Here is a 19,130-nt window from a genome sequence, read left to right as displayed (position 1 = left end):
ATGAATTTAATCCCAAGTGTTTGTTTTTCTTTTCTTTTCTTTTCTTTTCTTTTCTTTTCTTTTCTTTTCTTTTCTTTTCTTTTCTTTTCTTTTTTTTTAGTTCCTTGAAACTTAATCTGAATAAAACTAAACCATCAGTGAATGTTTTGTTATATTTATAGGGAAATGCTACATTCCTTAAAGAAATCTCAAAAAGTACAAATCCTAGAGAAGGATAGTAAATTCATGAGAGACCTCATCTTACCAAGTTTCCTGGGGGTTCTGGTAAAGGTCCCCTTTACGGTTCGACAATGAGAATTATCTCCTCCACAGACACCACACTTATCCTCAACCTTGTTAGAACCGATTTCTTTATCACAGCCCACTTTCTGGAAAGAGAAGATGTTAAGCATGGGTAGTTTTAATGTGCCAGCTAAAGGTGAGAATCCTAGACAGTGATGAAGCATTTGTTTCACTGGGACTCCACAGTGAGGCAGTCTGCACCAAGCCTTCACTCCAGCTCTCATTTCTAATGCCTCAATCTTTTGAAGAACTACTATGAAGTCAAATGACTTGTACTCTAGGTTAAATTCTACTCTAGGATCAATTCCCCCAGTCTAATGAAATATTTACCCCATTATACATAGTCATGACCATCAAACATTTATGAAGCACAGATATGGTAGCTGATGCTGAACAGACCAAAAGTAAAGATGGCGTTTATTCCCCTTGTTGCTTTCTTATTTGGAAAGATGAATAGCAAAACAATGAGCTGTGCATTAGCATAAGCTTTACAAGCTGTTTAGGGATGTGAAACAAAACTTTATGAAGTGCTGGAGATTTTTATAGGACCGTCTGGAAGGCATTTCAAGAATGCAGAGGGAGAGGGATTAAAATAGAGTCATGGAAGTTGCTCATGGAAAGTGGGTTCAAAGAGCAATACTTAAGCCATATTTAAACCAATGAGGGGTGCCTGGATGGCTCAGCTGGTTGAGTGTCCGACTTCGGCTCAGCTCATGACCTCATGACTTGTGAGTTCGAGCCCTGCGTCGGTCTCTGTGCTGACAGCTCAGAGCCTGGAGCCTGCTTCGGATTCTGTATCCCTCTCGCTCTGCCCCTCCCTTGCTCATGCTCTGTCTCTCTCTCTCTCTCTCTCTCTCTCTCAAGAAATAAAAACAAAAAAACAAAAACAAAAAACAAAAACAAAAAACAACAACAAAAAAAACCAATGGAAGGTTAGTGCTATAGGATAGGGGAAGAAGAGCAAATGATTTGCAAAGCACAGGCTATGAAAGGCCTCGAATATCAGGCAGAGTTTACTTTTTCACATGACTTGAACAGGGAGCCACTGAAGGTTCTGAACCGGAGCAGGATCCTTCAGTGCAGGATTATGTTATATGATATGCCACTGCGCTCATAAATTTGGAAGGAAAATGGGCAGAGAAAATGATGACCACACGTTTGATGTACCAGATAATGTGGGAAGTGAGAGATGGATAAAACTCAGATTCTACTTTTGGGGGAAATTTTATTTCAAATGTAAAGCATCTGCATACTTGAGATTCATAAATATATCAGCATAACTGAAGTGAAAAAGAGACAGACAGGAGTAACATGTTAAGAAGGATGATTTCATATCAATTCAACTTGTGAACATGAACCAAAAAAGTCAAGTGCATTTTTTTTTAAGAGTCCAAATAGGGCAAAAACCATTTTTACATCTTCACCACTTTTGTTCTGATGTGGAATTCAGTGTTTAAACTTAGAATCAATTAGAAAGGGAGAGAAAGAATTTCCATTATTTTTTAAATAAAAGATAAAATACACTTAGCATTGTATTTTTGAAAAAGGCTCTGTATCATAAAAGTAGATGCCTACCAGTGAAATACTCAAAGCAAAGGCATCGTTCATTCCCAAGTTGCTGTATTCCCAACCTAGATACATCAGAATAACTTAGAAAAGGCATCTGGCTAGAAATTAGGAAAAATACGTTTAAATCTTGATGCTGCCAATGGCCAAATTTTGGTTTGAAAAGTGAAATTTCTCCCACATTTAGTTTAGGCCTCCTCAACTAGTCCTAGAGTCTCATTTTAATGTGATTTTACAGATAAGAAAGTGTTAAAACCTTTTGAAAGCATGCAGATGAAGGACCATAAAAGTAGAATTTCACGAAAACATATGAAGCTTCCGGGGAAGCAACTGTAACTCACCACACACTCTCCTCGAACACATATGCTGTATGGGTCTTTGTAAGAACAGTGTGTTCCATCGTGAACCAGCTGCTTCATGTACACGACATCTCCAGTCTCTCTGGATTGACAGTAAAGGTGGCATCTTTTCTTGGCTACGTAAGATGGAAGATTAAATCAGCTATTTATATAAAACGACATATTTGAACACTACAGTTACTTTATTTTTAAAATATGAAGTTCCAACATGGTTTCCTGAAAACAAAATATTGTATACATAAATAAAGAGTAGCAGAAAAGGATGCATATTTGGCATACAAGGAATCTAAACTGTGAAACTCGTTTATTTTATTCACTTTGAGAGAGGGAGAGAGTGTGCACGTGCATGAAAGGGGGAGGTGCAAAGAGAGAGGGAGAGAGGGAATCCCAGGCAGGCTCTGCACTGTCAGCTCAGAGCCGAATGCAGGGATTGATCTCACGAACTGTGAGATCGTGACCTGAGCTGAAATCAAGAGTCTGATGCTCAACTGACTGAAGCACCCAGGTGCCCCTAAACTGTGAAACTTTTGAGAGTGAACAGTGGTTGAAATAATAGTTACATAGCAACAACTGGGAGTGTCCCAGGCAAATTGGGTTGTACCAACAACCCTGGATTTTACCACAGCTCTTCAACAAACTTTAATTCAGAGGGAGGCAATTTACTTTTAGTGACACTTTGAGAACTAAAAGGGTTTCTCTTCTGTCTGACCCAATGCCCTGGTATGGTCAACATCTCCTATAGGATCTCATTAATTTTAATATAATTTATGTGACTCATTTCATCGAAATAAAAAAGAATGCATCTTCTTAATGCAATGCAACTCTGAATTCCTATGTGGATGCATCTTTCCCATAAAACAGCTTATAAACTGAACTTGGCAGTGTATTATATCACATGGTTATCATGTAACTATTTTTCTTTTATCCATCCAAATATGAAGTACGGCAAGATGTTCGTTCCCATTTGAACATTATTTAACCAAAAATTCATGGTAAGAAGTAAACAATTAAAAGGAAATTTAAAAAAAATTTTTTAAGTTTATATATTTATTTTGAGAGAGAAAGAGAGAGAGAGAGAACAGAAGTGGGGAGGGGCAGAGAGAGAGAGGGGGAGAGAGAGTCCCAAGCAGGCTTCACGCTATCAGTGCAGAGCCCAATGAGGGGCTCGATCCCACCACGGTGAGATCATGACCTGAGTCGACATCAAGAGCCAGACATTTAACTGACTGAGCCACCCAGATACCATGAAAGGGAGTTTCTAAGTTCATTTTCTCATAACTAGTATACAGTACAAAAGTAAAAGGTTATAAATTGGCTTTTGTTCTTAAGTAATGATCTATTTCTTGGTGCTCACTCACTTGTAAAAGAACTGTATTCTTTTTCTAGTTATTCAGCAAGGAAAGATCATACTAGTCCAGAGCATTTCCTCGTAGAGGCACTTCAGTCAAAGGAGGAAACTCAACATGTCTCCTAGGGGTTGCTTTCCACTGGTCTCTTCAGTAGCCATGGTGGGAATGCTCTTGGCCAGGAACTAGCTCGCAATTCTCACCTCTCTAAAGAAAGCCTTCCTCTTCAAAACCCAGCAGGACTTACCCCTATAAACACCAAGTTCTCTAAGTTACCAACCAGGTGCCAGGAGTCCAAGGGATTGGTGTGGACAAGGCTTAACCTCTGAAGTTCCCATCCACACAGTGGGAAAGAGAGAGAAGGTCCACTCCACTCACAGTCAGGATGTTCGTAGGGCAGCCAGTGGTGCTTGGTGTTGTGGTATTCAAAGTGGGAGTTCCGCTGTTGGCACTGCTGTCCTCTGAAGTCCTCGAAGTGCTTCTGGCACTCTTCTGTATTACAAAGCTGGTACTCGAAGTTAACACCAGGACAGTCCTGACCGCCATTGATGGGCCTACAGAAAAAAGACAGCACTGGAAAATGCCCTTTGGCTCTGCTCCAGCAGTGGAAGCTCGCAGACTCAGTGCCTGAAGGCAGGAGGCCAGAGTTTTGGAGCTGTAGGCACAAAGTGAATGAACTCCTACTTCCTGATTTCAGTCCCTTTCTGAAAACGCCATCCTCTCCCAGTACATGTGTGTGTCAGGTACAGGAAGGGAAGATGGGGACCAAAAACTTGACTTAAATCAGCTTTTCAAACAGTCTGTTTTGGATGTATGTGTATGGTGAAAGTATATAAAGAAATATAAAAACATATGTATCTATGGTCTGAGGGAAATAGATTTTCTGCCATGCATAAAACACATAGATATAACCCAAAGAAATCTGATCACAGCTGTAGGCCTTCGTTTTCTCATATGGCAAATGCAAAAAATAATCCCATCTTTCTTGGGGGAAAATGGAGAGGACTGAATAAGTCCACATATTTAATATACTTAGAAAGAAGCATGGCTCGCAGTGAACCTTAGCTGTTCTTACAATTTTTATTGTTTTGGTGACTTCCACTAATACTTCTGCCATCCCTTCTGTGAAGACAGGTATGCCACATTTGATCTTCTTTATAAAATGGTAAACCCTAGACCAGAAAGAATGTCCTAAGGATCTGCTGAGCATGCAGGAAGGAAGGATCCAATATAGTTAGTTTGAGGGAGCGAATGGATAGCTGTTTCCCCAACAGTTCCTTGATGTTCCTTCAAGGTCTTTCTGTTGCCCTGTTCAGACGTGTTGCTCTCCTAACCCCAGAGTGTGGGAGCCCCTGTCTGGAACTACTCCCCACGCTGACATGCTTCCTGCGGACAGCCTCAGTGCCCAGGCTCTCTCTGCCTCGCTCCTAAAGATTTCTAAAGAGCAACTGCTTCAAAAACCTCTAATCTTCACTCCAGCCTTTCATTTTCACTATTGACTACTCTTCACAAGATTGATGAATGGAGATTTGCCCAAAACAGACACTTAAACCCTTGGTTTTCATGTTGTGTACTTCACATGTATTTCATGAAAGAAAATATTAATAACACAGTATGGAAGCATTTTCTGGTCTAGCCAAAAACAACTCGAAATTACAGCAGTTATACTCACGTGGGATTGTTACACTGGCGTGTTCTGAAACGGACACCAGTTCCGCACGTCCGGGAACAGGAACCAAATTTGGTCCATGATCCCCAATTGCCATCTTGTTTTTGTTGATTGGCATTCTTCCACATGCAATGACCCTTATAGCACCACTTGGGAAAATGACAAAGGGCAATTATGAAAATCATGCATATGCTAAAGCTGAAGTTGTTATACAAGGGCCACCAGTTAAAGGCCTTCACTTCTTCCCCCGCCCACCAGGTAAAAATGCATTTAAAAATGAACCCAGTGCAATTATATCAATAAGGTGCCCTATACAGGATAATTTAGGCTTGCATTTTTAAGTATAAAATGAAAAAATTACATTTACTCAGACAAGTTTTTAAATGATACATTTACAATGAGCATCAAACATAACCAGTAAGAATGATCTGAGGACCCAACTTGCACAGTGGGTACTATTCTACCTTTCATCCTTTGTTAGCTGTAATTTTAGGCTTTTTAAGGGTCATATGCACCCCTTTACAATAATAACAGAAAAATATATGCCTTAACTTTGGAATTAAATAACATAACATATCTAAAGCATATATAGTATTCAAAACACTTAAATATGTTTCAAACTTTTCATTCACAATGATTCTGAGAGATAGGTCATTTATTTTATCTTTACATTTTAGATGAGGACTATCGCGGCCCAGAAAGGATCATGAGGAGGATAAGAACATCTGACCAAGAAATAATTAAGTGGGAACCACTGAACCTTGATACTATAGAGGTACCTCGCTTATAGTACCCAGCACATAGCAGGTGTTCAACCAGTATTCTTTTCCCTTTCAACATTTTGACTTGCTTTTTTATCCTATATACAATTAAAATGTCTCTTAAAACTCAAATTTGGTTAAGTTTAAATATAACACAAATATATTTAGAGAAGTTGGATGTTCAGAGTTGATGTACAGGATATATTTTTCATAAAGCAAAAATGAATTAATTCATTATTGCTCTTGTTTTTTTAGTCAAAAGTCTGTAACACTGAATTTTTCCAAACATAATGTGTTTAGCATGGTACCTAACAAAGGTTAAACACAAATAATGGCAGATATTATTATTATTATTATTATTATTATTGTAATTCTCATAGCAAATATAGTTCATACATATTTGGACTACAGCTTAAAGGGCTTTAAAAGAACTGAAAGCTATGTAAATCTTCCTTGCCAGCTTTTGGTCCTGTCTACAATATCTTATTTCCAAACTAGTCAAGGCTCTTCAGTTTGAGTTCTTAACATGCCTTTGTTTTGGGTTTGGTGATCTTTCCCCTTATGAGTAGCATAGCTTGGCCCCTGGCCAGTTTCTGAGCATTCGATCTTGACTACACAATGTGAGATTTAAAACCTCTGGGCATCTTTCCCCAAGGAACAAGGCCAAATCTTCTGTATAAATTCACATGACTTTATTTCTGGACAACTTTCACAAGGAGTGAGACGCCAGCAAGTAAATCAAATCCCATTAGCAGGGGCACAGATATTCTGCTGAGCTGCTGTTCCCTATTCTATCAGCAGTGGCTGAAGAACGGTCTCAAAGATGTCTGATTCTATTCCTTGAAATTCGTAAATGTTACCTTATTTGGTAAATGGTCTTTGCAGATGTGATTTGGTTAAGGATTCTGAGATGGAGAGATTATCCTGGATTATCCAGGTGGGCCCTAAATGCTAGCACAGTACATGTACCCTTATAAGACATGGGCAGAGGGAAATTTGCACACAGAAGAGAAGGAGATGATGTGGCCATGGAAGCAGAGATTGAAATGCTGCAGCCACAAGTCAAGGAATGCAGGCGGCCACCAGAAGCGGGAAGATGTGAGAACAGATCCTCCCCTAGAGCCTCTGGAGAGAGTACGGTCCTGTCCACACATTGATTTTTGCCCAATGAAATAGATTTTGGACTTCTGGCTTCTAGACTATTAGAAAATAACATAATAACATTTCTGTTGTTTTTAGCACCCAAGTTTGGGGTAATTTGTTATAACAGCCCTAGGAAACAATGTTTGTACATGATCGTAATGAAACCCCATACACTATGTCTTGCACAAAAAGGACTACAGCCATGGTCATAATTTTCTAGGTTTCTAAAGATGATTATTGTGAAACATATCTTAAATCTTTATTGCATAAATAGATACACTCACTTTTCCAGCAGCACATTCAGTCCCATCAAGTGGGGGTCCTTTTTTTGTCTTACAAAAGTAGGGATTGTCAGGATGGCTACACCACAGCTGTTTACATGGGTCAAATGTTCGGAACTGGAAGAGAGAGAATCAAGATCTCAGTGACCGACAGATGGCATGTCATACCAATGTATGTGCAACCATATCTTCTATACAGTTTCTTCATGTTTCTTGGATATTTTCATTTCAAATTAATAGTCATAGTTGTGGCATGTTAAGAAAAAAGTACTGCCTAAGAATTCCAAGGAAAGAATACTTTCATTCTGCTATTCTAAAATATTAATGACAAGCAATGATTTGTCTGGGATTCTCTGGTTCACTTTAACATTTCTGCATACTATTTTTTTTATGGTTTTCAAATAGACAACACTGGAACTTTAAAGAATTTGTAAACATTATGACCATTTTAAATACAAAAACTTATTATGATCATTTTATAGCTCTCCTTAGCCCTGTAAGTATGAGCTAGTCAGGTATAAACAATAAAAATACCCATCATAATGATCTGGCTCAAAGCAGAAAATATTTGTAAGGCTTGCTATGTGAGATCAAGTTTTCTGAGTGTTACAAAATACCACAATATATCCATATAGTTTATAACGTACTTTCCACATATTTAATCCTGAAAACAATCCATGGCTGAGAATATGAGTTACAAGGTAAGGCTGTAGTTATGGTTATAAGCAAGAAAGTAACAGTCAGACCAGCATATTAGTATTCTTATTCCTGAGAATGTTTTTTTTTATCGTCCTAAAACACGACATTACAATATCCAAATATTTGTCTGTGCTCTTTACTTATCTGATCTCTTTGTAACTGGAAACATCTTACCATTCTCTAGATTAAAAAAAAAAATCAAAACACCAGTTTATCTACATATTCATTGCTTATACCACTAATTACCCACACATAGCCTTATGGTCATAGTCTTTTTTGTTGTTGTTGTTTTTAAATTAGCACTCATTTCGGACCTGGGTTCTTGTTGTTGTTGTTCTAATTCCTATTACTTAAATGCAGAAATTGTACTTTTCCATAATATTGAGCCAAACTTTAGAATTCTCAGATCTAAAGCATTAATGTAAGTAGTAAGGGGCTGACAATGTGCACCTTACAGACAGACCAAATGGCTGTAGATATCTCCATATGGAAGATTTCAAACAGAAGATCAACTTCTTTTCAGTGCCATGAAATATTTATTTTTCTTTCTCTAACACATAAAGCTTGCTCCAACATATAAAAAGCCCTTCCTTTCTCCCCTCTCCCTCCTTTTTTTAATAAACTACTAAAACGCATTATAGAAATTTAGTGAAACATACCTCTAATCTGCATAGCTACATGGAACACTGGCTTTACTGAACTCCATTTACTATGTGCCTGCATTGTGCTAAGGACTTTAATTATACTATCAAATTTAATCCTGGTGCCAAATTCCACGAGATAAATACTATCGTTATCCACATTTTACACCTGAGGAAACTAAGTCAGAGAGAATGACTAAAGTTCTCAAAGTTATATATCTAGTGAGATCCAGATTCTGACAACCCACCTCATCTGAGTATGAAACACACGCTCGTTACCTTCACACCATTGCTCCTGACCTTCATACTATACCACATGACTGTCATGTGAGAGAGAATACACAAGCACAACTCTTCCATCTGGTCAGAGCGGTATGAAATTCTGGCCAACAAACTAATGAAAAGCAACCTATCAAAGGCTTAGAAGTCATTTCTGAAGGTCACAAAAACCAAGGGAGAAATAGAGCATAAAGTTTCATGGCCTGACAATCTTAGTTTCAATGCCTGGCTCCCCTATTGACCAGATGTGTGATTTAAGCAAATTTTTTAATCTCTCTCAAGTCTTGGCTTTTTCATCTGTAAAATAAAACTGGTTGGCCAGTTCCCAGGCTCCCATCTAGTCTGTCACAAGGATTAAATAATAATTCACAAGGATTAAATAATATAGTACTTAGCTTCAGCACGTAGTGACACAGCAAACACACAATCATTGATAGATAACCTTATACTTGCACCAGTGAGTCTGTGAAGCTCACCAAACAGGAGCCACGCAAATAGATTTCAAGATGTAAAATCTCAATGGACTTTGAGTAACATACCGCAGTGCACATTTTATAACCAACCCCAAAGTCAAAACGACATTGTTCATCCATAGAGTAATTGATTCCAGGAAGTTCTGGGAGTTTGGGCCAATCATGTTCAAAAGGGTCATCAAGGAGACAGTCATAGGAACTGTAGAAAGGAAAATATTTCAAGTAGTAAAGTGTTCATTTTTTTTTTTTATCACATCCTAATGAAAAAGTATTCTTAGGTTACATTCTCTAGAATTCCATCACATCATATAGCAAGATCACAAAGGCATACGTTTTAAGGTTTTGGGTTTAAGTTCCATTTAGAAAAAGACCCATCATCCTTATTCATCCCAGAAATAATAAGCCAGGCATGACTCAGGAAGACAGTAGAATTTTGACAGCCTTCTACATGTCTCCAGCTGAGTCCCCACATGGTGTGGTGGTGCAGATCCTGGCACTGATGCTATATCAGCATCATAGTGACACATTATGCAGGCCTCCCATGGCCATCCTCTCCCTGTCCTCAACTCAAGTTTGACCATAAGTCAAAGATGCTATAAGGAATTTACTAAAGGGAAACCACAGTTAAAAATTCACTTAAATTCTATGCTTATGGTTTAAAATATTGTGATTACATTATGGCATCATTGTACCAAAAGCTCTGAGTCATAAGAAAATGTTTATTATGAGCAACAGCTTTCATTCACTGGGAGTTTGGTTATGATCAAGGTCCTAAAAGTCAGCTTCATGTCTGTGTTATGCTGTGACGTAAATGCTCTCTCACGACATGCAGAAGGGGACATACTGGATGTATCTCTTCAGTTCTTGGCCACTGCACCGGGACCAGTGGTAACGATGAAATGCTGCTTGCACCAAGGGGGCCATGACACTCCCCATAGCGGTCTCATCACCACACCTGTTGCCTTGGCCATCGTGCTCCATTCCCAGCCTAGAACAAAAGGGAGACCTCCCTGGTAAGAATCAGAGGGGCCACTGGTTTTGCTTGATTTCACTCTTGAAAATCATTTGAGGGAAATACACATTCTAGAAATTAACGTGGGTTTTGTGGAAAAGTCAAAGAAACTGCAAAATAGAGAACCATCTGACAGAAATGTCTCTCTTATTCTATAGCTATGTAAAGCACAGGGGTATCTCTGCAAGCCAGAGCCACTTACTTAGTTTCAGTACATGACCTCTTCCCTGTTTTGAGCTCCTCACACTTGGCAAGGAATGAGAGTTGCAGGCTGGCATGTACTCGGCCCAAAGTGTGAACAATACTGAGAGAAGCAGGAAAGAAAAGACTTTTTTTTTTTTTTGCTTTATAGCTGTCCACAGTGACTTACACATGGCCAGTCTCATGGGCTACTACAAAAGCAGATGAAAAACCATCCTCATGATTCAGGGTACAACTTCTCACTGGATGACACATGCCGGTGACTGGAGCATATCCTGTAGAGAATAACAATTACTTTTATTTTCATTTTATGAGAAAACCCATTAAACACTACTACTGGACCTTCGCCTAGAAAAAAAAAAGGCTTTTCAGGAAACAGAGGCAGTATTATTTCACTGCTAGTGTTGTGCCACGTTCTCTTGGGAAAACCACACACAGGTAACGGTCTCTAAAAAGATTCATTGGGTCTGCGTTTTCTCCTTTCCTAAGGGAAGGAACTGCCTGGAGTTACCATTCTGTTCCTCCCACCAACAAAGCCCTGTCTTTCTATTTTAGTGAATGGTCCTTCCCATGATGGTACTGATGAAGGGAGCCAGAAATTCCATCAACATTGAAAAGAAACTCATCAGTCTACTTTTTTTCCAAAGTCTACATCAGAATTTATTAGATAAATGTAAGCTGACTTTGGAAGAAAGTTCCTTGGCAGCAATCATTTCTCATGGTATCTCCTTTCCCTTTCCAAAGAGTTAGTGGAAATCACACTGCATTTTACAGCGTCCCCTCCATATCCCGAATGCATAATCATTATTTTAAAGGCAAGTATAATTTATTATAGCATTTAAGTGGCATTTAACATTGTGAATTCCACAGAAGTCACTGGAAGCAATAGAAAGAAAGTGTATGCTTGGCTGATGCATGATGGAAAGTGATGGTAGGGATTGGAACATTTGAACAGATTCTTTGATTTAGGATTATTTTTGAAAAGTCATGCCCTTAAGTTTTTCTTCTGCATATTAATAGAAATACCTTGCATTCCAGCAGGTCCAAAGTCTTGCCTGGTTAAGAAAATTGCATGATCATGGTGTTCAGAGTGGTTGGGATCAGATTTTTGTTGTTGGCAAGCCCAGCGACACACGTTCTCCAAGCTTCTGGATGGGTTTCCCCTTTCTATTAGGCTGATGGACTAAGAGGAAACAGTGTGTTGAAGAAGTGCACAAAACTTTCCCAAAGTCTTCCTATCATAACTTTCTCTGAAGTCAACATTTGGGAGTGCAATATTTAAGGATGTTCAATAACATTATCTAGTGCCTATGTATACATTTTTATTTGGGAATTCTAAATGCCCGTGAAGGATATCTTAAAGATGATTAGTGTTACCTGTGTGAAAGGGGTATGACACTTTTATGGGAACATGTAATGCTGACATTTGCTATCATGGGGCAACTCAATATTAATCGTTGGGGTAAGAATTTTAGTGGTCTATTACCTAATTCAGCTCAGATTTCTTAGTTTTATAGATATTAAGAACAACAACAAAAAAGGGGTTAAAGATCCTGGCATAAGACTTTTATCCAGAGCTGTTAAAGTAAACAGTCTTTCATTAACTTTTTTATTTTTATTTTTATTGGTCCAGAACTGATCAACATATGTGAAGAACACAGGTTCTTCAATGAGCTGGCAAAGCTGGTTAAACCTTCATTTTGGGAAGAGGTCAAATTATATAAACCTTACACTGAAAAAAGCAACAACACTTTTCTTAACCTCACAGCAACGAAGAGGGATGTACTTTTATCTCGCAGTTCCAAGAGATGGACTGACATTGCTTGGAACATTGCTACCACCATATTATGATCAGGAGTTAAAAACTCAGAAGGAAAAGGGCCCATCCTTCAAGAACCAAGTATCCATACTTTCCAGAGTAGTTCTGATGGACTAAGAAATTGAATTTGGAACCCAAATTAGTCCTTAGTTGGCCAACAAGCTAAGAGTTTTGTTACATTTCAGCAAATGTTATTATCCATGTTTACATTCTGAATAAAATTAGCTTGGTTTATTATATGCTGATCACATACTTCTCCACGTAAATCCTATAACAACCAATCGAAGGCTGTTAACATCTCCAGCTGGAGTTGACTTGTATTCAGTGTTAGTGACACAAAGTAGGTCAGGTTTATGGAATAAAGTAAACATCAGTGACACCCTCTCATCAGAAAATGATAAGTGGGTGTTAAATACATAATGAAATGCAAACACATGGATTTTTCCTGTTTGCTAAATGCATAATTTCATTAGTATTTCATAATCAGGAGGATTAAGTATGGGAGTGGGAATGTGATTTTAAAACATCAAGAAAAGTGCCAAGTCAGTCCCTTTCTCAGAGGGAGAAACTATGGTCATCCATTTCATTATTTCCAAGCACAGGCACATCTACTGCCATTTTAAAGCCAGCTGAAGTTAGTTACATTACATGAAATTCCTACTGTGTACACTTTGACCTAATTTTTTGTTTGCAAAAGGATTAAAGCTCTTCTAAATGCATATCCACTGTATACTTCACTTTCCTAAGTGGAAATATATATATATAAAATAATTGTTTTTAACAAATCATGAAAGGGCAAGGACCTTTGCTATTTTTCTTCACTGATATATTCAAGGCATCTAGAAACAAGCATCTGACACATAGTAGGCACTCAGTATAGATGTTTTGAATGAATAAGTGAATCACAAATTTGATGATAATAGTAGACTAAAGAAATTCTCTTTTCTGACAATGGTATCCATTTTTTTCACTCATACAGCCATGCCTAAAGTCAAAATATCTGAATCCATTAGTCACATGAACAAAGCAAATGGCATCAGCACAAAAATCATTATCTGCTCAGATTGGGAGATGTGTACTCATTGTGGTGGTTTCTCTTCCTCAGTCTATGTGAGACATCAGTGCCACATGTTAGCTATAGCTTCAAAAATTTAAGCTTCTGTTTGCTAACCCAGTCCTTAACATTCACAGTTTACATATTTTAGGGCATTTTACCTTTGCATAACCCAGCATTATCATGCGCACCAGGACCACATTCATATGTACTCCAAGGGACTCATCATGGTAAATTTCATTCACCTAGAAACAAAGCAGATGATTGTTAAAAGAAAGGTAACACATCAATGATTATGAGAGGCACAGCATTTCAGGGACCAGCCATATAATCACAAGTACTAGAATCAAGTCACTTTTTTTTTTAATTTGGTTTAAGCTGAACCCTGAAATTACTTACCTTTAGCTTTGGCACAATTCTCCGATATGTGAATTACTGATTTTGTAAACCCCACAGTACCATGAATGTGGAGACTATGCCTTCAAAGGGCTTCACTAAACTATTGTTGTGTTAGAGAGAGTCCAATGTGCTATAACCCTCAATTCATCAAAAGCAACCACATGTGGGTGGTGACTCTGGCAAGAGTCTACTAGCTGTGTGGAGTCACAGCCATGTAGAGAGAATCAGACAGCAGGCATTTGTCTGGGTCCTCCTGTCACCACCACGGGTCCTAATCTGGTTGGGAGAGCTCATGGAGACGGAGCTGGTGAGCAGGAGCTGTGGTGGTTTATCTGCAGGCCAATGAGTGGGTAGCCTGAAGTGTGCAGCTGAGACAACGGTGATTTAGAAGTTCTACAGTGTGAGAAGTCCTTAGATATTTGAATTACCAAGGTCCTGTATCAGTGTATATTAGATGAATATCACCCTTGGGTATAGCTCAGAAAAGCAAAGTCGGGTCATTCCTTTTTATTTAATTTCTAAAGTTGGGCTGACATTTCTAAAAGTGATTTGGCATGCTTTAAAATCATAATCTCAGCAACCTCAAAATCACAGTCCAACACACATTTATACAGATGAGGAAGGTGAAGACAGTAGAGATTAATTGATATGCAAAAGCCACAGTCAACTGTCGGCAGATATGAATCTAAGGTGAACCATCATTGTGTCTTCTGATTAAGACAGTGCAAAAGAAGTGTGAAAAAAAAGATTGCTTATTAAGTTGGCAAATGTTAGCAGGAATGGGAGAGGTGGAGTTATCTGATTAGATTAGAAAAATTGTTAGCTGTTCCCATGGATAGGGACCCAACATTTGTCACAATAACTAAAAGAGGGGTGGAAAACTAACTGCAATTTGACTTGAAATCCAGGAGACTTGGACAGTAAGCACAGCAAATTGAAAACCCACAGAGAAAAGATAACCATAATCTCATAGAAAGGGGCTTTAAAAAGAAATACAACTCAAGAATGATAGAATGTTCTAAAAACAATCCCACAAAATTCATGAATCATAAAATTGCAAATTACCACACTGACCAAGAAACAGACTAAGATATCTCAACTGAAATATTTCAAGAATCTAATGGTACTTGCCAGAACACCTTAAAAAAATGAAGGCCTTAAATATAGACTAAAGGCATACTTACTAAATTCAGATGGAACGAAAAAGAAGACAGCTAAGATGGAGGTAAAAAAAAAAAAAAAACCTACAGAAACTAGTATATGCTAAAGAAGGCAAAGTACAGTTTGACAAGAAAAGATGTAGAATCCTCTCACACAGAAAAATGCATTGACATATACACACATACATTTTACAAATGCATATACACACATAGAATGCTAAGACCCAATTTAATCCCTGTTCAAGATAAGCCAAGGTAAAAAAAAAAAAAAAATGTGCTCTTGCCGGGCACAGGTGTGCAGGCAGGTAACCCAGGGGCAAGCTATCCCTTCTGGAGGCCAGGGTGTACCTAAAGTATTGAGTACATTTTATCTATGATATCTTGTAAAAGAGATGTTGACAAACATGAGTATATCTAGAGAAGAATAAAAAGCAAGAAACCTAGAAAATGTGTCACATAAAGAATGGAAGATGTAATGGCCAAAAGCAGAACACCAAACACTAATGGTCTCGGCTGATATCTTGGTTCAGCCCCTCATTGTGGTGTGGTCTCTATCTTTTTGAGTCTCAATAAAATGGGCATAATAAGAATACTACCACACTGGGCTAATGCAAGAATTAAAAGATTTAACTCATGCAAACATATTGCTCAAAAAATTTGAGAGGTAAGGAGAGAGGGACATTAAGGAACAGAAGAATATGGGAAACAGAAAAGAAAAACTTAGAAAGAAGACTTAATATCTGCCATATGAAAAAAGGCTTCAATTTATTCTGTGTATCTACAGAAAATAAAAACCTTAAGTTCAAACTATGAGAAGGACAGATTTCAGTTCAATATAAGGAAAAACTAAATGCTGGACAAAAAAGCTGTGATTTCTTGTGACCATTTGGTCACGGGCACAATCTCTTCTTCCATACCTGCCTAATTGAAGACTGAATCCCTTTCCTCTTCTGGATTAATTATCTGATAAGAAAGTCCTAACATCTGAGGTGCCTGGGTGGCTCAGTCAGTTAAACGTCCAATTCTTGATTTCAGTTAAGGTCATGATCTCACAGTTTTGTGAGTTTGAGCCCCATACTGGGCTCTGTGCTGACAGCGTGGAGCCTGCTTGAGATTCTCCTCCTCTCTCTCTGCCCCTGCCCTGCTGGCACTCTCTCTGTCTTCCTCCAAAATAAATAATAAATTAAAAGTTAAAAAAAAAAAATTCCTAACATTATAATGCCAATGTAAGTAAAAAGGCTGAAGCCAGGCATATCGCTCACTAACACATTCATCCAGAGACTCATGGACATTCCAAGAGACTTTTCCTAAGGCAGCTGTTCTGAATTAGCAACATGACTGCATTCACATGTACTCAGTTTAATGTAATTGAAATATAAATGCATTTGATGTAAAAAGAAAGGAAAAAAAAAGACTGAAAGCAATGCTAGTAAATACACAAAATAGGAGAACAATAAAATTTTAAACTAAAGAAAAGTAGTTAGGTAAAAAAAAAAAAAAATCCAGGGCAAAGATGATGGAAGGAGGGAGACATAGCCACTTGCACAGCAGCGGCAACAACTATAAAATGTAGGAAACACATCAGAGATCATAAATGAAGGAAAGGTGGCGATAATGACAAATAGCATATGATAGTTCAGCTAGTATAATGTACCTATAATCATCCTAAATTAGTAAATTTATCCATACTTGGGAAATTTTAAGATCAGTACAATACCAAGAAAGTATAATGGACAAAATTTAGGTTATCAATGGTAATATTATATTATAAAATGTTAGAGTAAAAGGACACTTTTTAAAAGTCAGAGTTAACCATTCACCAAATGAAAAGTATTATTTAACAAAAGTCACTATTACGCCAGGCTAATTAGACAGCAGGGTACTCCGGTAGAGACCAAAATTGATCATGGAATCTTCTAGGTTAGCACATATTTGTGAAGCTATCACGGGACATACATAAATTATTATGGGTAGAAATCACCAAATAGAAGGCAATAATATGTATACAGAGCAGAGAGTATTCTTTCAATATGGCAAACTAACACACATTAGGTATCTGTGTTACGCAAAGCATTGGATATCATTTATTATCTTGATTTTCAAAGTTTAAAAAAGTTGCTCCCTATACATTATTTACTTAAAATGTATTTAATAATTTGGCTGCTTTCCATCTTGCTAGGCCTTATTAATAACAGGATGCAATGTTTTTATACTCAGAGACCTATAGGATAAGAGTTGAAAAAATAATCAGCAACAAAGGATAAGATATTCAAAGACCTGGATTCCGTCCCAGCTAAGCCACTGATAAACTGAGTGACCTCAGGCTCTCTGAGTCTGTTTTCTCACTGGCAAATTATAATTGGATTTGCTGTGCCTGTTTCAAAGAGCTGTTGTCCAAATCGAGCAAAATGGCACACAACTGCTCTCAGTAAAACATGAAAAACTTTGGCACCCTTCCATCTATCCTTGAAAAAGATTTTGAAGATTTATGGATGTATTTTCATAATCTACGTGAAAAGAACAAGAAATACAATGTCCTCCTTCTTAGTTTTCACTAAAAGAGACTCAAGACTCTTTTTCTAGAAATCTCAATTGAATGAAAGATGTGATTTAAATTACATATATAATAAAATTTTGGGAAAAACCATTTGACACTTAATTTTTTTTTTTTTTTTTCAAAACTGTTTCAACGAGAAAAGCTCTTTCCAGCAGATGGCAGCATGCACATTTTTGAGGGGGGTACAGGCTGCTACATACACCTGGAGGTACTTACTCACCAGTTGTTATGTCTGCCTTTTCCTATATTTACACATAAATAAAATCACTTCCTCAAAATTAAATACAAGTTTTAAAATATTCTAGCCTAAGGAAAACACTGAGTCATTTGACTCTTGAAAGCAAAGAAAAATGCTGAAAACATCTTTATTTAGACTGTTTTTTCAATGTCATCTATTAAAACACATGCGAAACAGAGAAACTCCAAGAATCTGACTACAAATTAATCACAAATCTTAACAATCAATAAATTATACACCGAATGAAATAAAAACATCTCACTGAATGAATCACTTGAATCTGTCAAGATGAAGTAGAATATTTGTCAAGAAAGAATTTTACAGCTCTTAGTGACAAGGAAAGCATTTTTTTCCTAAAAGCAACATCAAAAACAAACAAAAACAACAGCTAATATTATATAGAGCTTTCCAGATTCCAGACACTGCTTTAAATGCTTTATATGAGTTCAAGTAATCCTTGCAACAACTTCAGAGATCTTAGTATCTTCATTTTGTATCTAAGAAGTTGCGACCCAGAGGGGCGCCTGGGTGGCTCAGGTTAAGCGTCTGACTTCAGCTCAGGTCACGATCTCGCGGTCTGTGAGTTCGAGCCCCGAGGTGGGCTCTGGGCTGATGGCTCAGAGCCTGGAGCCTGCTTCCAATTCTGTGTCTCCCTCTCTCTCTGCCCCTCCCCCGTTCATGCTCTGTCTCTCTCTGTCTCAAAAATAAATAAACTTAAAAAAAAAAAAAGCTGCTAAAGAAGTTGCGACCCAGAGAAGTAACTTGCCCAAGGTCACGTAGTTAACGGACACAGCAAAGGATGAAAACCTAGACAGTCTGACTCCAGAGTCAGTGGATTTCACCATATTGCTATACTTCCTGTAGACCACAGGTCTATCCCTATGCACAAAACAGATAGTTTTAGAATAAGCAATAGTGATTTGCTCTCCCTGAATTTAAGAACCTGGTGTATAAGCATACTGAGAAAGAGGTCTTAATAACTTTACCTCCTTTTCATAAAATTCCTCCATGTAGACTTTAAAGAAATGAGGAATTGGACTCTGAGCTTATTATAAATAAGGATTTCTTGATGATCAACATACTGGCATTTTAAAAAATACTGGGGAAAATTGGTGCTAGAGCAGATCACTGGAAAAAGTAAATGAGGAAAGAAAAGATAGGACTGAAATTTATAACGAGTCTTTTGGGTTG

At 37.8% G+C, this 19,130-nt stretch overlaps 1 protein-coding gene across 4 annotated transcripts in view; it reads right to left on the bottom strand.

The window, feature by feature from the left end:
* The window catches only part of ADAMTS3 (ADAM metallopeptidase with thrombospondin type 1 motif 3), a 260,534-nt gene that overhangs the window by 29,121 nt on the left and 212,283 nt on the right, over positions 1-19,130 (bottom strand). For all 4 annotated transcript variants that reach the window (XM_053217261.1, XM_027058162.2, XM_027058163.2 and 1 more), the window contains exons 6-15: positions 13,747-13,830; positions 11,739-11,895; positions 10,882-10,987; positions 10,344-10,487; positions 9,566-9,698; positions 7,411-7,524; positions 5,226-5,371; positions 3,932-4,107; positions 2,190-2,323; positions 245-368 (exon numbers count right to left, since the gene is read on the bottom strand). In XM_053217261.1, coding sequence (XP_053073236.1) covers positions 245-368; positions 2,190-2,323; positions 3,932-4,107; positions 5,226-5,371; positions 7,411-7,524; positions 9,566-9,698; positions 10,344-10,487; positions 10,882-10,987; positions 11,739-11,895; positions 13,747-13,830 — 1,318 coding nt within the window. The remainder of the gene's footprint in view (positions 1-244; positions 369-2,189; positions 2,324-3,931; positions 4,108-5,225; positions 5,372-7,410; positions 7,525-9,565; positions 9,699-10,343; positions 10,488-10,881; positions 10,988-11,738; positions 11,896-13,746; positions 13,831-19,130) is intronic.

Source organism: Acinonyx jubatus, chromosome B1, assembly GCF_027475565.1.
Source record: "Acinonyx jubatus isolate Ajub_Pintada_27869175 chromosome B1, VMU_Ajub_asm_v1.0, whole genome shotgun sequence".
In the NCBI taxonomy this organism is placed as follows: Eukaryota; Metazoa; Chordata; class Mammalia; order Carnivora; family Felidae; genus Acinonyx; species Acinonyx jubatus.
This window is presented reverse-complemented; position numbering and strand designations above follow the sequence as displayed.